Source organism: Haliotis rufescens, unplaced genomic scaffold (genome assembly GCF_023055435.1).
Source record: "Haliotis rufescens isolate VD_foot unplaced genomic scaffold, xgHalRufe1.0.p SCAF_1, whole genome shotgun sequence".
Lineage (NCBI taxonomy): Eukaryota > Metazoa > Mollusca > Gastropoda > Lepetellida > Haliotidae > Haliotis > Haliotis rufescens.
This window is the reverse complement of record NW_025963779.1, coordinates 6,106,016-6,125,825: the sequence shown is the minus strand read 5'-3', so window position 1 is coordinate 6,125,825 and position 19,810 is coordinate 6,106,016. Positions and strand designations below refer to the sequence as shown.

Below are 19,810 nucleotides of genomic sequence, written 5' to 3'. Positions count from 1 at the left end.
TCAAAACATACAGGGTAAATACATATACTTATCTAACCTTTACATTAAAATACTAGCTTCTGATTGGATAAGGAGCGGGCAATTATTTTACATGTAGGTCCCTCATGTTTCCCGCTGACAAATCATTCGTAACACACCTTAGGTAAGCTTATCTCGCATAAGTGTCGATGAGCTGAAATGAACCGTTGTTTATAAGAATGTACAGGGCAAAGGGAAGTAACTCGGTTCGTTTGAAAAAATAGTTACATCAAAGCGTTTCTCTCAGTTAAACTTCGGACGTACATGTATATTCCGGGTCTGTATGACTGAATGTCGGTGACATAAATTAGTTGTCAACAGATAGGCTCACACACAGGGTAAATCGCACCCAATCCCCCTCGAAATTGGTTGACTACTTATAATGTAGAGAAGACAAGATGTCGTAATAGCATGTTTTATTCACAACATGTCATCGATCACTCATGTCGCTCATTTGTTGAGCGCCTTTCGCTTTATGGCAAAGATTCCAAGGCCATTGGACCATCTCCTGACTTCAGTGGATATACATACAACCATACATAATCCTTTCGGACTGTTTTATCTGTTTTGATTATATATATCTAACAAAATACCATGGATTACACGAAGGCTTTCTCTGTGGTCCGCATACACATCATGCAGTACTTTGCAATTTCTTTTTAAAAGGCATTTTAATACTACTGATTAAGTTCTTGTATCTTCTTGGGACTATTTCATGTGGTATTTTGGTATTACTCCGCCGGGACCAGTGACAACTTCATCTTTTCCACACCTTCTTTGCCTTTGATGGTGATGGCTGTGCCGTTGATGGTGTCGTCCTCCATTGCCAGCAGGAATGCCTCCACCACCTGGTCTACCCTGGAACATAGAGTGAGTGAGTGACTTCGGATTAACGCCGCTTTGAACAGTATTTCAGTTATAGCACGGCGTGTCAGCTTAATGTGGGATAACAAATCAAAGTTGTGCAGGTCTCAGACGTTTACCACATTATCGAGATCCACGAGCACGGGTTTGGTGCTAAAAATATAATCGGATCGAATCGGGATTCAAACCCAAAATCGTAGGTTTCCAGCGTGCCCAAGGGACGCAACTCTACACAGTGAAATGCGGCGCTTTAGACGACTGGGCCATCCGTTTCCCCTGGAACTCACATCAGATGCCACAACACAAAACAAGCAGAACATTACATTAACCCGTGAATGCGAATTTAGGAGTTCCAAAACAGGGGAACGTGGTGCCCTATTCGAAAAATGTATTGATTATCTTTAAACCTGTGTCTATGAATATCGATGATGTTTCTAATCATACAAACTCGTATTGCCAAATCAAATTCATATTATGATGAAGTGATAGAAATGGCAGCATTGTGGAATTCTCAAAAACACAAGGGGAAACACTGTATTTGTTCAGGGCACTTTGTCAAATTGAAAGCAAATGTCATCTCAAGTTTAATGAGAAAACAGCATGCGAAATGCTGGACATTCTCACAGATGAGGATATATCTGTGTTCCGTGATATTACTGGAATACTGTTAAAAGCGGCGTTAAATCCAACCCACTCACTCACTCACTCACTCACTCACTCAATGTATATAATGTCAGAGTTACACAGTAATATTCACAAGACTGTATAAGGAGGGATGACCTCAACTTTCCTTTTATGTCGGACAATATTTAACCAGCCTCTATGTTTACATTTCACAACTTTTGAAGTATAATCGAGCATGCTGTTTCTGCGAAGTTTGTGGCAGGTGGGGCAGAATACACTCACCTTTTCGCGAACATCTGGTTTCATGACGAATTGATAGTGATTCATAAACACATGCTTATGATACGGTCGGAATCGCACCATTGACCCTGCGTTTAGCAGAGGCTTGTAATGATTATGGAAAAGGTTTTGTCGTTCGAGACGTCTATCAATTCATTAAAAACCGACTTCATCTCATTATCTCATTAATAATCATGATAATAGGTTTGTTGTTCAGTTGTTAAGAATAATGGGTGCGTTCTTACGTGCAGTACACGACTTGTTCCATAACCTGCTTGAAGTGTGCGGGGTTTATGATCTGGTCATCAGCCAAGTCAAGCAGAGCCGTCTTAGCGCCCGACGGGCAGATACTAACCAGGCGAATTTCGGCGGCCTTCATTTCGGGGTTTTGCTGATGAAACAATGACATAATGTAGTGTATATTGTTGTCATTCACTGATGGGATAACGTCATCATACATTTATTCACATAACCATTTAACTGCATTTGAAAATGCCGTTAACTGCTTTGCATATAATCGAGACGTTGGCGTTCACGCTGTTGCGTTTATGCCAGTAGGGGCAGACAATTTGAGTTTGTATCGAGATTAGATATTTTCAGCTATAGCTACAAAACCAGATCCTGCATAATTCATAACTTTGAACCAAGAATTTTCGGGAACAATTTATGCTTTTGGATAAAACCCCAGTCCCTCAGCCCCTCAGCCCCCCAACACCCGCCCCAGCTCCAACCCCCGCCCCAACCCCCGCCCCAGCTCCAACCCCTAACCCCACCCCCACCAGAATATGTGATGGTTGGAACCTTACACATTTACACAATATTACCGGAAGAGTGGAGCGTTTCGCTCATTCCAAAAGTAGAAGATGTGGGTATTTATATCGAGTATGCATATATCCAGATCAAGGCGCAATATACTTGTATAAAAAACTATTTGAAATAAACTTACTGCCCAGCTCGCTGTGAAATGATAAACAGCACTTTTACTGGCTGCGTAAGCAGGGAACCAGTACGTAGGAAACAAACCTTAAAAAAGACAGAAAGAAAGAATAAAGTTTACAACATTCAAGTGCGTCGGAATCATACACTCGACTCTTAGCAGAGATATCGTGTGACTATGGAAAGGGTCGTGTCGCTTTTGGTAACCTTCAAAGATTATTAAGCATTAAGCATTATTAAGTGCAAGCATCACTTAGGAAGGGTTTCTTATTCATGCAAGTTATGGTATAACTGCTTCAGAGTAAGTGTGTCATATCTTTATGCAATGTTACCTTGTAACATGGTAGCTAGTTGGTCGATAATTGTGTTTGTTGTTTAACACAGCAATATTGCAGCCATATGACGGAGGTCTGTAGATAATCGAGTCTGGACCAGACAAACCAGTCACTGACATCCATCCCGTTGGTCGCCTCTTACGACAAACATGGGTCGAGACCCATTTTAAACCGGATCTTCACGGGGGCAGTCGCTAAGGGCAGGAAGCAAAGTAGATAGACTTCTCCTCCTCCAACGTCTCTCAAGCCACCCAATCACTCACAGACCTGCCACAACTTAAACACCTCATCTATGATCCGGAATATGATGTTTTGCATTATTGGATAAGAATGAACACTTCATACCTGCCAATGAAGCAGTATTGATGATGACACCGCCTCTACCCCCTTTATCCTTCCTCATGTGATTCAGCGCCATCATTGTCCCCCGCAGTACGCCACCCTGGAAGTTGACAGCAATAACGACATATGACAGTAAAAAGATATAGAGGGTGGTTGTATATTTATCAAAATTCGAAAAGTTCAGTTTTTTAGAAACCCAATGTTAAAATTCCGCAACACAACACATGCTTTTTTATCAAAAGATTGAACCTCATCTGAAACATGGAAGATAGATTGATAACTGGTGACCATATTTCCCATACTAGGATTGCTTGGGACTTTTAGTATGTTGTTCTTGGGACCTTGTAGAAATGCATTGAGGTGAAATAAATAACGTTGCAAATTGTTCCATGTGAAACCTCATTTTGCCTGGACTATGTGAGCGGTTGTATATCATGTGTATGGTGGATACTAAACTTTCAAACACTTACGAAGTTGATTTCGAGCTGTTTTTCCCATATTCGTTCATCCATGATGCCCGCATTGTTGCACATTACATCAACGTGACCAAATTTCGAGACGGCAGCTTTGAAAGCATCTAGATTAAAAGAGTCATACATATAGGTACACAATTATTGAGGTTCACCTCTATAGATATACATGGAGGGTTGAAGCCGTCTTGTTCAAAGCCAGAAACTAAAAATCGTAAAACAAATCGACAGCCGTATTATGAATATTATGTGTTTAATTATAAATGGAAGCAACATATAAACAAGGGGAAATGTTACAGGAGTGTATACACTGACCAATATTGTCACAAATGACTGAAAACACAACCAACACAACCAATGATCTGCACGTGCAACTCGAGGTATTATAGATATATTGTTTCTAACCTGATTAGTGAGTGCGTATGGTTTTACGCCGCTTTTAGCAATATTCCACCAATATCACGACAGGGTACAACAGAAATTGGTTACACACATGTGGGGAATCGAACCCATGTTTTCAGCGTGACAAGCTAACGCTTTAGCCAGTCGGCTACTCCACCGCCTCCAAGCCACATTAACAGCAGCAGTTGAGAATAGGCACTTGAAAACTACATGGACTACGACTCGCACCAGAGCTATTGGGATGTTCCAAACGACCACTCGAACTATTGCATATACACCAAGACATGAGGGAGGATATCGGAACCTTGTTCACCTCGTCAGGTTTCTAATCAACACAAGCAGCATGTTCTGTTTGCGTCCTTTCTCTGCTTGCTCCCCTGTCATTTGCCCTATCAATAGTTGCACCTAGTTTATATTTATTATGAATGTACTTAAGAAGTTGGCATTCAAGTGGTCTAAACCCTTACCTTGAAGTTGAGTTCCGATTGAACAGTATTGTTATGCTTATACTCATCAGAATCGTCGCATTTGATTCATATTCTGTGGAACGACATTGATACATATTCTGTTGGAACGTATTTAATACATATTCTGTTGGAACGACATTAATACATATTTTGTTGGAACGTATTTAATAAATATTCTGTTGGAACGACATTGATACAAATTATGTTGGAACGTATTTAATACATATTCTGTTGGAACGAATATTTAGTATCTCACCCCAACTACATCTGTAGTAACACTGGCTTCCCACATGGATGTGTATGTCGTGTTGGTGTCAGTATATTTAGTATCTCACCCCCAACAACAACTGTAGTAACACTGGCTTCCCGCATGGATGTGTATGTCGTGTTGGTGTCAGTATATTTAGTATCTCACCCTAACTACATCTGTAGTAACACTAGCTTCCCACATGGATGTGTATGTCGCGTTGGTGTCAGTATATTTAGTATCTCACCCCTACTACATCTGTAGTAACACTAGCTTCCCAAGTGGATGTGGATGTCGTGTTGGTGTCAGTATATTTAGTATCTCACCCCAACTACATCTGTAGTAACACTAGCTTCCCGCATGGATGTGTATGTCGTGTTGGTGTCAGTATATTTAGTAACTCACCCCAACTACATCTGTAGTAACACTAGCTTCCCACATGGATGTGTATGTCGCGTTGGTGTCAGTATATTTAGTATCTCACCCCAACTACATCTGTAGTAACACTAGCTTCCCAAGTGGATGTGTATGTCGTGTTGGTGTCAGTATATTTAGTATCTCACCCCAACTACATCTGTAGTAACACTGGCTTCCCACATGGATGTGTATGTCGTGTTGGTGTCAGTACATTTAGTATCTCCTCCAAACTACAACTGTAGTAACACTGGCTTCCCGCATGGATGTGTATGTCGTGTTGGTGTCAGTATATTTAGTAACTCATCCCAACTACATCTGTAGTAACACTAGCTTCCCACATGGATGTGTATGTCGCGTTGGTGTCAGTATATTTAGTATCTCACCCCAACTACATCTGTAGTAACACTAGCTTCCCAAGTGGATGTGTATGTCGTGTTGGTGTCAGTATATTTAGTATCTCACCCCAACTACATCTGTAGTAACACTGGCTTCCCGCATGGATGTGTATGTCGTGTTGGTGTCAGTATATTTAGTAACTCACCCCAACTACATCTGTAGTAACACTAGCTTCCCACATGGATGTGTATGTCGCGTTGGTGTCAGTATATTTAGTATCTCACCCCTACTACATCTGTAGTAACACTAGCTTCCCAAGTGGATGTGTATGTCGTGTTGGTGTCAGTATATTTAGTATCTCACCCCAACTACATCTGTAGTAACACTGGCTTCCCACATGGATGTGTATGTCGTGTTGGTGTCAGTATATTTAGTATCTCCTCCAAACTACATCTGTAGTAATACTGGCTTCCCACATGGATGTGCATGTACATGATGGTGTCAATATATTTAGAGTCTTACCCTCAAATACAGAAGCATCAGACACGTCACATTTCACAAAGAGGACATTGTCTGCTCCACTGGAAGCTTGTAGCTCCTTGGCAGTTGCCTCCCCTTGGTCCACTTTGACATCCGCGACACAAACCTGACAAGAAAAGGAACTAATATGTCAAACAGTGTATCTTCTTTCTTCAGATCCTTGCTTGATGGGTGAAACAGACATAGACTTTTATACAAGTTGGTCATTAACACCAGTGTGCATTTGTCTTCTCACATCTAAGAAACCTTATAGAAATCAGATCTTTCATTCCAATACGAAACAGCTTTACGTGAAGATCTGAGAACACCTCCATAAAACGACTGTATCTTGAACATGATGATATCGGGTAGTTCCGAATGCAAAACAATAAAGCCACGCTATTATATTGCTGAGGATATTGTATACATCCTGTATTTGATGAGCGCCAGGCCATCTACACCCAAAAGGGATTATCCCGAGTGCATTTGTGTTCTGGGGCAGCACTCCTTTGATGAGACCGAAATTTCAAAAATGGAGGATGTATAGAAATGAAGCCGAATCGTTTTGGTAGGTAACGTCTGACTGAACCCACGCGTCTTTCATTTAGATTGTGCGGTCAAAGTTCGTTCACGTGACGCGACTTCCTATGCAGATGTCCTCAGGTCTTCACACTGATACTTGGTTTTAAAAAGATTGAGACGTAGACATTGTAACTAGTAACATGTAAAAGTGTAGGGTTTTGTTGATTGCTGAATCGATATGTATTATAACCTTTTGAGTAACAGACAAGCAAAGTGGTGTTTGGGAGGCTCGTACAAATTCGGCTCACAAAATAAAATAATAGAATCCAATTATTGTCTCGAAAATAATATTGGAATCTGAACTCATCTGTAAATATCTCTGTAAAAGGAATATTCTCACTATGAGTCGTGATAGTGTTTTCTTTGACGTCTTGGATCGACCACATCACACCATGAGTTCAAAGATGTGATCAGAGCAAGAGGGTATTACTCCTCACATATAACGCGGTGGGAAATGCTACTAAAAATAATATTGAAGTGTTTTGTTTGTTTGGGTTGTATTTCAAGAACACTTTTACCTTTGCACCCTTCTTCAGCACAGCTTCAGCCACGGCCTTCCCGAACCCCTGTGCACCTCCAGTGATGAACACGACCTTATCTTTCAGCTGCATGTCGACGACAGGTATGCTGAAGGTGTACATATTATATATAAATGTAATTACTATACTGCTCTGTGAACAGGGCTACAATAGGTGTATGTTAATACATCGGACTGAAAACAACATTAAATTTCCACAACAGCTGTAAAACTAATAACATGATTATTGCATGGGGGGCATAGAAAACAATTTATATCATACGTCATGGCCAGATATATATTAAATGTCATTTAATTTGTTTCATATCCCTTTACTCTGTAATATAAACTGTTTACAATTGAATAAATCAAATCTATTTTCAAAATATGTACTGAAACTATCAGTGACAGCCCTTATCACAAAGCCTTCCAAAAATCATAACTAGCACCTGACGTTTTGCCTAGTGCTTCTGATATAACCTGTTGGGACGTGTCGAAATTTTGTGTCATCTTTATTCCAGTGGAAAGCAAAGTGGAGCTGCTTGTTGTTTAACGCCGCACTCAGCAATATTCCAGCTATATGACGGCGGTCTGTAAATAATCGCGTCTGGACAAGACAATCCAGTAACTGACATCATGAGCATCAATTTACGCAATTGGGATACGATGACATGCATCAACCAAGTCAGCGAGTTTGACCATCCGATCCCATTAGTCGCTCCTTACGATAGTCACTTTTAACGACAAGCACGGGTTGCTGAAGACCTATTCTACCCCGAATCGCAAGGCTAAGGGACGCAACTTTTCACAACTAAGGTGCGGCAGATTAAACAACACACACGCACAGAAACCTACCTTCACCCATACACCCTCACCATATTTAATAAACTACCACTCCTTAACTCACACAAACATCAAAGCCGCTGATATATTGTACTCCTTCTGCTCATTACAAAAAAAACTATTACAAAAAACAATCAAAGACCCCACGATTAGAACCCCTAGAAGACAAAATTAGATAATTTAACCGGTTGGATTTACAGGATTTGCTGTTCACCTTAAAACCCCTTCTATATCCAATAGCATGTCACCTTGACCCACAAATTCTATTTACTTGTACTTTAGCCTTGAATTATTTACAGACCTCACCCGTTTACCTTGTGCTATACGACAGACGTCCAAGTATGAGTGTCTGGTGTGTAAGCACGCCGGCGTTATAGACAGGATGTAACCAAAATATTATTTGTGTTCCACATAAAAACTCACCGCGTTCGTTGCCCGCTGCGATCGTGAATAGCAAGTCTCGGATTTGCTCAGAGCCCACGTCCCCGAGATATCGAACTTTGAACTTTGAACTTTGAACTTTGAACTTCGACACTATCGTGTGCAGCGACCAGAACTGGGTCAGTGAAGACGCCTGTCTAAAACTGGGACAGTTTGCAGGGCGATCGGTGAATATCTGTGCACACGCCTTCCTAGCGCTAGTGAGGACAGTTTACAAAGACTGCATGTTTGTTTGTTTGTTTGTTTTTTAACTCCGCGTTCAGCAATACTCTAGCTTTTTGACGACGGCCTGTAAATTATCGTGTCTGCACCAGACAAACCAGTGATTGATATCATGAGCGGATCAGTGATTGATATCATTTGGGATACGATGACATTCTTCAACCAAGTCAGCGATCCCGTTAGTCGGCTCTTAAGAAAAGCATAGTCGCCTTTACGGCAAACGTGGGTTGCTGAAGCGAGAATGATGTATGTACAAATATTGGTGTACCGGCGATAATGTTCCCGAACAATCTACGTACAACCGGTACATCCGACAGGGACGGGACATGTCAAACCACGGACCTAAGAAAGGTTATTTAGGTCCATGGTCAAATCCATTTCGCGACACCGCATGGTGCGTGTAAGTATAGGTGAAAACACACCGAGGTTTTGGTTGAAATTTTTTAACACCATTAGCTATAGTGTGTTTAATTTTTTCAAACAGAACCTCGGAGATGTTTAGAATACAGTTAGGGACATTCTCACGATCTCGACCTCTGAGAAGAAACTGAATATACACAAAGTTCGAGAACGCGAGCACGCCAGATAATGAAATCTCGCATTCTCGCATTCTGGCGATTTAAAGGCTTGCAGCCAGATTTGACAAGTCGAGATTGTGAGATTGCGATATTGCGATAAGCGATCATAGATCAAATGCAGAGACATGTAGCAGAATATGTGTGTGCATCGATAAATGATGTCAAAAACACAGCTACTGGTGTGATTCGTTTTATTAGATTATGCCCTTTCTTTCACACCCTGAAATGCACAATAACACTCAATAAGAATCTTGTAAATTATGACAATTAAAATGGGAACATGATACTTCATTAGGATAACCTTATACATATATAGAGGATATGTATACGTCCGAATATGATACATCATTAGAATTACGTTATACATACATATAGTATATGCATACATCAAATCAAAATACTTCTTAGGTGGTGTAAAACGTCATCAATAGATAAACATAATAATAATTATAATATATATTTACATGTGGTGATAAGTAAACATACCAGAAGTATGGCCTCTAGGTGTAGGTGACACTTTAGTCTGTCACGACTACATCATACATGGCCAGGGCAACAGTGACATCAAAGTACCTATAAATATGGAAGTTATTCTAAATGTACAATAAAACTAGCTTCCTTGCACAATGCTCTTGCACGTGTGGACATTATTATCAAATCGGTGCTATTGTTTATACATATTGACAGATCTGAACACAGCACTACCATAAAACACAATAAATTACTAAACATCCTAAAACTATCAGAAATGTCCACACACTTACAATACATTTTAACACATATATGATAATAGCCTCATAAACATAGTCAAACAACACTCTGTCCAGGAGAATCGGACATTGACTAAATCTCACACACATCATAACAAATACCTTATTTAACGTACACCTATTTATGTAATCTTATTTATGAAAAGATAGATTTATATATGTTTGAATATTAAATTGGAAACATACCTTGACTTTACAAAATCTGTAAAATGTGTCCACTTGCTGTCGCCTGTCAGTGACTTGTCTGTGTAGTGACTGAGGTGCAAGTGAGGGTTAAAAAGCATGCAAAGCTGACCCTTAGGAAAACAATAGGGTCAACCACTCAACCAGAACATTTGCACTGGCTGACACAAAGGAGCTGATAGAGTAGTGACTGAACCAAGCATAACTAAGTTAAAAGGTGTTGTATCAAATCTTCATTAAAATCCCTAAAACCCATACTGCAAACTAATACTAAATACTAATACTAAATACTAATATTAATAATAATACTAATGCCAATACTAACTACAGTATCAAGTTTCAACGGCTCATTATTTTGTGTAAATAAAGAACTCATCCTCCATCTGCCTGAAAATAAATCTGCTCAGTCCCCAAATAAAGTCTCGACCACAATATGGCCATCCTCTTCAATACAGAGTATTCCGTTAGTAAAGCCGTAATCTTTGATATCGAGACGTGAGCATGATAGATATTATGTCTGTAACACTTATTGATAATCATTTCAAAACTTCCATTTCAAGATGTCAGACAGTATTGTGTATGCCCACCTCGTCCTGAATTGACAGGGCGAATTATACTGCATTGCAGGAGTAAGGATGCCGCATTGGCCAGGCTACAGATGCTGACACCTCCAAACGGTTCGACATCTTGATTGCAATAACGTTCTTCTTACATCTGCCAGGAAAAGCTTGAATCTGTTCTCTCCTGTGAACATGACTCTTTACCAGTTTCTGTTCCACCAGCGATACAGTCTGTCAGCGTTACGTCTCGTATAGCTCTGTAGGCTCTAATATTCTACCGACACACTCTTCTGGACACTGTCAAGCGACTAGGAGGAAGGCTCAGCTGATGATGTCACAGTGATAATATCATTCCTCAGATGGAGGATACGCACGCAGCGTTTCCTGGATGGTGATGACAAGAGGTCTGCCACTCCAAGACCTGTCTCTCTTCCACCCAGTCTGCTTCAATCAGGCTATGCGCCTGGTGACTGTCATTAGTCTACAGCCAAAACCCCTTACGGCGTGGTCATGCGTTGCTCGTTGTTGTATCAGAACAGCTTGTTCTCTCTGTTGTAGAGTTAATCTTAGCATGACATTGTCCAACGGTTTGATACGCATGTCTTGTTTGTGGGTTGGCATGCTGTAAGTGCAGCCAAAGTTTAACTTCAAATTCAAGTTCCCTTGATCGGCGGCACGTTTATTAGTAGAATGCACTAACTTAAAAAAAGGAAACGGAATTGGAATAAGCCCATTCTGCCCCAGCAAGCTGTCAGCAAGTCTGTTCGCCCTACATGAAAGGTTTGTAGTTGTTCCCACCGACAGGGCCTCAAATAACACAACCATTATACGTTAATTGTTTGATCAAAGAACTTGGTATAAATGACATATCAAATAATGCCACATGTAACCTCTTTTGTACCGGATTCCAAAGCTACATACAAATCTGTACAAAGAGAGAGATTGACGAGTCAAGCAAATGTACCACCAAATCCCTGTCTCAAATACTAAGCATAACCCTTATTTCAATTCTTTATATCAGTATAAAGGTCATAGGCCCACGTACAAATACTCATTCAAAATACAGTATGAGGCAGATGCCAGAGGGTATTAAGTGACAGTATTTCGGATTGCAAGTGCTTCCAGTATATACTTAACACAATTAGTTACAATACTAGTGCGGTTACAAGATAAAAGTGTATTATATTTAATAAAGTAGGATTGGAAGAGTAATAAATAGGTAAATACTTATTTCTTAAATATCTGTAACATGGGCAGACAAGCATAAAATGAAACTCATCTCCAATTTCCTGTAAATTACAAAATCTGCACTGCCTATAACAGTACTCTATACCGCATCTTCTGCCTAAATTAACCATCAATGGCAACTCGCCAACTCTTAACAAACAAAACATACTTCTATAATGACGGCTTGTGATTTCACAGAGATACTTTTCAACTGTTAGCAATGACTTATATTCCTCATACATTGATAATTTACGTATTTCATCAACTTTACAATACCAGTTCTGTTGGTTACAATCTTTTAACCTTTGAATAAATGCATTAATAAAGAGGGTCTCATAACCAACTTCCTGCGAAAACCACACGTGGCCAAATCCATAACTGAATAATAATCTTTTGACACCAGTTACCCATGTATTGCGATTAACTTCATCTAAAGATTTCAGCATTAAATAACATTGCTTAGGGTATCTATAACTGGGTAAAGATAACAATTTCAACCAATATTTAATACATCTCTTGTGATAATCAATAAATAATCTTTATCTACCACATTCGCCAAGGGCAGCAACTTTTGTAACATGACTTCCAATTCCAATAGTAAATTTACAGAATTTAATCTGAAATTTTTCAATTGCTGCAATTTTGGAATAGCCCCATATTTCTGAAGTGTATAATAATACAGGCTTCATTTGACTGTTATATATTTTGAAAAGTATATGTACGGTTATGTTCTTCAAACAATGCTGTAATTTCTTAACGACAAACATAGCCTTATTTGCCTTCTGAACAAGAGAGCTGATACCAGTCGTCCAACACAGCCGATTTGAAAATAACAAACCAAGATAATTATAATAGGTAGATACATTAACATTAACATCTCCAAACCTCCATTTCTCAGTACTCCTATGTTTTCCACCATTTCTGAAATCTAAAATTTCAATCTTACTAAGGTTAACTTCTAAACCCCATTTAGTACAGAAAGACATAAGGATATTAAGTTTTCGTTGGAAACAAACTACAGTATCATCAATTATGCACAAATCACCGGCATACAATATCAACAAAATGTCTAGAGATTCTTGACTCACAAATATTCCCCTCTCGCCGGAGGACTGCAACATTGATTTTAATTCAACAATAAGCAAAGAGAACAATATTGGGCTAAGGGTGCAGCCTTGGCGTACACAACTTAGCGTTTCAAAGCAGCAAGTTGCTGTGCTATTTGATAACTTTACAGCCGATTTCACTTTTAAATACATATCTTTAATGACATAAAATAACTTTCCATGTATACCCTTATTTAACATGACATACCACAACAATTTTCTATTTACACAATAAAAGGTTTTTCGAAAAACAACAAATAAACAGTAAAATCTGCCATTAGCTTTAGATAAGTATTCCTGTATTAGAATTTGCAACACAAATATATTATCAATGGTGCTGTATCCAGCTCTAAAACCTGCCTGAGACTCTGGTATCTTATCGTAAATGTCACAAAACATAGTAAGCCGTTTATTAAGAATAAAAGTAAATATTTTACCCAATGCATCACTAAGTGTAATACCCCTATAATTGTTAACATCAAATTTGCTGCCTTTCTTATGAAGGGGAGTAAGTAAACCTCCAGCCCAATCCTCAGGAAAATTACCACTCTGGATAATAGCGTTATATAATATAACTAGATAAGGAAGAAGATTACCCTTGCAACACTTTATCATTTCTGGTAGAACTCCATCGGGACCAGCCGCCTTACCATCTTTCAAGTGATTAATAGCATGTAAAATCTCTGGTTAAGTGATTTCACAATCCAAAATATCATTTAATTCTTCATCATTGCAGACAAAACAGTTAAATTCCTCATGTTCATAAACAAAACTCTCAGCGGAAGCAAGATTATCATGATCAACATCATAATCAGTTATATTCAAAATATTTTTAAAGTAGGAGACCCATTCTGATGGAGCTATAAACTGAGTTGCCTTACTGTTTTTTTATACCAGTCCCTTCACTTGGTTCCAGAAGATCTTAGGACTACAAGTATGAGACATTAAATCCTCAAGTAATCGCTCTTCAAAAATCAATTTCTTTTGTCTACACATATTTCGATACGCATTTCTTAACTGTCTAATCTGTTGTAGATAGTTCAGATCACCAGTTATTCTAAACATATTAAGAATACGATATTTCTCATATTTCAGCTCTTTACATTCGCTATCATGCCATATTGCTCCTGAAAATGTACATATGTTTGAACTTGTAATTACCTTCATATCACTGACAGAAGCACAAGTAATGATCAATGGTGTCAACTTTGTAACAGCACAATCAACACCGCTAGAAATATCACCCATGAAATCATCAAAACTATATGATGATTGCGAGTCGCGAAGTAACTCAGAAAACGCTTCAGCCTTACCAGCACACCATCGGTATCTACAACTAGATTCTGCATTATCAGCATTCGTGTTACTGATAACATTCTCTGTATCTGTAACAGCAAACTTAAACACAATGGGAAAATGATCTGACTCACATCTTGTGGCTACACTGAAATCATAATTCAGTACTAAATAAGTCAGATGAACATAAACAATAATCAACCATGCTGGCACCCCCACCAGCAAAGAATGTAAAATCCCCGCGGGGATCTGATATTGTTCTCCCATTCATCATATGTATATCAAGAGAACAGCATAAATCTATTAAATCACAACCATAGGAGTTTACATGATCATCTGTCCACTTTCTAGATATGCTAAAACTGTCAGTTTTATAATTCAAATCTTCCAGTGAAAGAATGTATTTGTTGCCATCCTGTAAAATAAAATCCTTTAAGTTGCCTGTTCTAGCATTCATGTCACCCATAATCACAAAAACAAAGTCTTCAATATCAGCATCTGTGATGCACGAGAGCAAACAGTTTTCTAAATAATCAATCCCTTTCTGCAGTCTTGGGTCGCTCCGGACGGATGAATATACAGGGTGAATATACACACACCCATATAAAATATCATATGTGTAACCAAAATGTTTCTTATCCAAAAGCACAAAAATACAACAGTAAAGTCAGACCAGATCTTCTTGATGTATTGACTTGAAAAATGGCTAACGCAAACGGCAACACCGCCTCTGTTATTAAAGTCCCGTTGGTTAATATACTTAGACAAATTAAAAACTTCACATTTTTAAAAGTAACCCCATATATGATATACAACGGACAAATGTATCAGAGAAGGTAATTTTTAATCATTAATGTCTAAAGAAGGATTTTAATTTACGGTGGTAACCATAATTTGTTCCAAGCACCTACGGTATTCGGTAATAACATCAACAGTTTAAATCATTAGTCCCAAGCACGAGAATCTGATGGCACACAAGTTCAGTTGCCTGTATAGTCACCATGTGGGTTGACAACTGCCACACAACGCCTCCACATGGACCTTGTGATGCTTGTGAACACATGATTGGAACGACGACGCCATTGTTGCTGCAAAATGGTGCTGAGATCTTGCAAATTCTGTGGTTGGTTCTGGAGAGTGCGCAGACTTATGCCAAGAGCATCCCAGACGTGTTCGATGGGATTGAGGTCGGAAGACGTTCATGACGGCGCCTCCACACCCTCGCCCTACCATCAGCAAATGGAAGATTAAATCGGGATTCATCACTGAAGACGACTTGATTCCAATTCCTCTGAGTCCATCGTAAATGTCGCTGTGCCCACAATTGACGTTGACGTCTGTGTAATTGAGTCAGAATCGGCCCGCAGTATGGCCGTCGTGCTTGAAGGTGAGCAGTTCTCAGACGGTTTCGAAGAGTTTGCGCACTCAGTTCATTTCTGGTTGATGTAGCCGTCAAAATCGGTTACGGAGGTGACGAAAGACAATCTGACGATCCTCTTCATGTGACGTCACACGTGGTCGACCTGGCCGAGGGCGATCAGCGGTGGTACCCGTTTGCTGTAGACGCGTCTGTAAATCATAAACAGTCCGTCGACTACAACCCATCGTCCTTGCGACTTCAGCTACGGACGTTCCCGTCTGCCACATGACGGTGGCACGTTCACGTTGCACATTTGAAAGGCGTGGCATGACAAATGGCCGTAAAGATTTTTGTTTTCTTGTGTATTTCTTTTATTGTTAATGACTGCTAACAAGTATGGGTGTAAACACGTGCGGTATTATGGTCACGTGACCAGTTGCACGTGAAAAAACACTTTTGCCACTATAGTGCTGTGCACATGATTTTGATCGATTCACCTGCACAAAAACGGGTGTTATCTGAAGACAATACGTGGTCATTACTGTTTAAATACACAGTAAGGGCCCACAATGATAACTGGTCAAAATGTTAAAATTTTAGGATTGTGAAGTTTTTAATTTGGTTCAGTATATAAACAGTACGGTTTGTAAATATAGAAGAAATGTCATCTTTATTTACATTGTTCCTTATTTCAACAAATCCAATGACATCAAACTTCAGACAATAATGTATAAAGTCAGAGTCAGCTGGTTTCTGTTTCAAACCATGAACATTCCATGTTACTATTTCAAACCAAGTACTCACATCAATCTCTGGCGGCAACTGGTGGACCGGGCCATCTTCCTAGCTTATGCCGGGCGAGCTGATGACATCATCAGACGCACTCACTGCACGTGAAAGTCCTGGCTTGTGACCTGATTTGACAGTTGTGACACAGTCTAACCCCAGGTCATAGGAATAAAAATTATCCTCAGTATACAGCTTATCAAACCGCAAAAATACCTTCAAACCTGATTCACGCGCCTGAAACATCTTCGGGAGGAGTTTCTTTCTCTTCTGTCGCACCAATGGGGAGAAGTCCTCAGTAATAAACATACCAGTGTCCTTCAAAGCTTTAGATGCCCTCAGAATAGCGTGTTTGTCCTTGTCGTCTGCTAGCTTAACAATAATAGCCTTCCCCTTCGTAATGCGATGTGCCCTTTGAATGTTCACATCATCTAATAACTGCAGGTCGTCCCTAAGGACATTTTTTACAATCAGTTCACAATCAGTCCATGACTCTGTTTCATTACCTCTCGGGACACCGTGAAATATCAGATTGTTACGCCTGCTCACATTCTCAAGGTAATCACGTTTGTCATCCATTGCTTTCATCTAATCTTTCAAACGAAAATTTTCCTCTTCTAGGGCTTGACATCGGTTATTAGTCTCAGAATTCTGCTCTAAAACCATCTTCACTGTACTCTCAACAGTCTGAAGTTTCAGATTCATATCATCATTAGAACGCTGAATTTTGTCTATCTTACATGACACTCTTCTCAGTTCATCCAACACAGTTTGTAAAGTTTTTTCACTTGCCTTTGAGGATAATGTAAGTTGCTTCTCTCCACCTTTACCACCAGTAGTAGATCTAGTTTGTACGCCATCATTAGAATCCGGACCTGGGTTGGGTTCGACACCTCCCATCAGTAACAGCATGAGAATGAGGTTCAGCACAACCAAGCGGGTATGTATACCAACCAGCGCGTAAAAACGAGGGATGCGTCCACGTCTGGCCTTATTTGCTTTTCTCGTCAATATCTTGATGATGACTGTAGCAAATCCTCCTACAGCCACCCGATATTGTTCCAGACACATTCCCATCGTTGTATTTCAATAGTTTATATATCACTGACCTCAAATTCTCTTTGAAATACACTTTCACTTCAGACACATGGGTGAGTCGACTACCCAGTCCGCCATCTTACCACAAGTTAATACCCTTAATACAATCAAGGAAGGACTACTTTCTTTATATTCAGAGAAAGTATTTAAGACAGGTGGAATTAATATCATATGGATTCTCAAAAACTCAAAGGATTTGCTTGACGTTCTGCAATCTCACAAAAGAACCAAGTTTCATTCTGTCAAAACATTTGATTTCTCAACTTTGTACACCACTATCCAACATGACAAGCTTAAGGAAAAACTTCATTCCTTGATCCTTGGGGCTTTTGTTATAAACACGTCTTGACTACAGATACAGTGTACATTACACAACTTTTGAGACACACTCGAGCATGATCTCTCTACCAAGAATTCAAAGAGCGTCGTATGACTCTTGCTCAGAAGTTATTTGATCAATGTTACACCACTCAAGGCCTCAGTAAAGCTTTCAAAACATTTTATGGTAGACATGTGGAGGACATTTCCAAATTTGACGCATCAGTGACAAAAATGATGCCCGATGCAAAAACCTATTTTAACTTGTACCATATGTTCCAATGTTTATTCAGGTGAACATTTGACATCCCTTTGCATGTGTTTGTGACGGGTACCACCATTGGGGCAGGATACGCTCACCTCTTCGCGAATACCTGGTATCATCACTATTTAATAGTGATTCAGAAACACATGCTCATGATATAGTCGGAATCGTACAATCGACTCTGCGTTATGCAGTGATTTCTATTGGATATGGAAAAGGTTTTGTCGCTTTATTTACATGAACCAAGTCGATTTGTCTCCTGTTGGACAGTTTGTCCCCGAGACATATCACAAGCTTGATACCATTTACCATACAAATGTTGAATGAACAAAATAGACACTGTTTGGCCCGAGACAGCTTTGTGGTCTTTTAAAAATGGTCTTTTATCATACAAAAATGCTTTATAATACTTCTATATTCAATGTTCTGTTTTCGGGTGTCTCCCTGCCCCGATATTGCTGGAATGAAGCTAAAAGCGGCGTAAATCCATACTCACTCACTACATATTTCACTCTGTTTCGACGGATATTCTCTAGTGTTGATGTTATATATTTGTGTATGTTTTCGTCGCAAATAGCTGAAAGATTGCTGATGTGGCGTTGAACAATAATTACTCACTAAGTCAGGTTTATTTCATGATTATAAATATTTGAAATGCTGGCCTAACATCTATGTAAAATTTGGGGACAGGCCATTCAGGCAGGAAGGGGGCACAGGTGGCCCTGTCGTCTAAGGTGACGCAATTCGCTGGGCACGCATGATTGTCGGTTTGAATCCCGGTTCGCCCAGTTTATGCTTCTAGATTTGTGAGCAAACTCGTGGGTTTCACCAAAGTAAACGTCTAAGACCTGCATCATATGGCATCCCCATTGGCAACAATTATGCTCCCCGTCTTGATGATCTGTTTCTTTATGGTGGCGTGGTCGCCAGTCATCTAGGGTGTCGCAATTCACTGTGCAAAGGGTTCGATTCAGGGTTCTAGGTTTGTCAGTACCATACCCATTCTCGTTGGTTTCACCAAAGTGGTAAACGTCTGAGACCTGCCTTACTTCGGGCTTTCCTCCCACATTAAGCTGACACGCTGTGATATAACTGGAATACTGTTCAAAGGGGAGTAAAACCTAACTCACGCACGTAAACTATATATATGGAATTGAATAATTTATAATGCATATTAAACCAAGTATCTTGAAGGGAAAAAAATAAGGCAATATTAGTGACAAAAAACGTTAAAACCTACTCGTATTCCGGAAACTACCGAGAGTTGTGCCAGGTGTAGATTGACGCTTACCATTGTCAAAACATTGTTAATTGCATTTAGCTTACTACCTGCATAGTGGCTCTTCTCGTCTTGGCAAAAAAAACATCCATCGTTATTAACATTGACTACCATATACACTCT

At 39.6% G+C, this 19,810-nt stretch overlaps 2 protein-coding genes across 2 annotated transcripts; both read right to left on the bottom strand.

Moving 5' to 3' along the window:
* Positions 1-419: 419 nt before the first annotated feature.
* LOC124136699 (15-hydroxyprostaglandin dehydrogenase [NAD(+)]-like) lies at positions 420-8,729 on the bottom strand. Its single transcript, XM_046502697.2, has 8 exons — positions 8,622-8,729; positions 7,357-7,465; positions 6,260-6,383; positions 3,869-3,975; positions 3,402-3,498; positions 2,732-2,808; positions 2,031-2,176; positions 420-876 (listed from the first exon to the last, which is right to left on the bottom strand). The coding sequence occupies exons 2-8, from the start codon at positions 7,447-7,449 to the stop codon at positions 750-752; spliced, it is 771 nt and encodes a 256-aa protein (XP_046358653.1). The 5' UTR covers positions 7,450-7,465; positions 8,622-8,729; the 3' UTR covers positions 420-749.
* An 8,055-nt stretch (positions 8,730-16,784) lies between these two features.
* On the bottom strand, positions 16,785-17,306 carry LOC124136730. The gene has a single exon (XM_046502726.2). The coding sequence runs from the start codon at positions 17,304-17,306 to the stop codon at positions 16,785-16,787; it is 522 nt and encodes a 173-aa protein (XP_046358682.2).
* Between the last annotated feature and the right edge of the window lie 2,504 nt (positions 17,307-19,810).

What these genes read in the sequence shown, in the direction of transcription:
- LOC124136699 (XM_046502697.2), bottom strand. Translation starts at nt 7,449, where the DNA reads ATGCAGCTGAAAGATAAGGTCGTGTTCATCACTGGAGGTGCACAGGGG. An exon ending in CAATACTGCTTCATTGGCAG is followed by an intron (nt 2,809 to 3,401) that starts GTATGAAGTGTT and finishes GTCTTTTTTAAG; the next exon opens with GTTTGTTTCCTACGTACTGG. An exon ending in GAACAAGTCGTGTACTGCAC is followed by an intron (nt 877 to 2,030) that starts GTAAGAACGCAC and finishes TCTATGTTCCAG; the next exon opens with GGTAGACCAGGTGGTGGAGG.
- LOC124136730 (XM_046502726.2), bottom strand. Translation starts at nt 17,306, where the DNA reads ATGGATGACAAACGTGATTACCTTGAGAATGTGAGCAGGCGTAACAAT.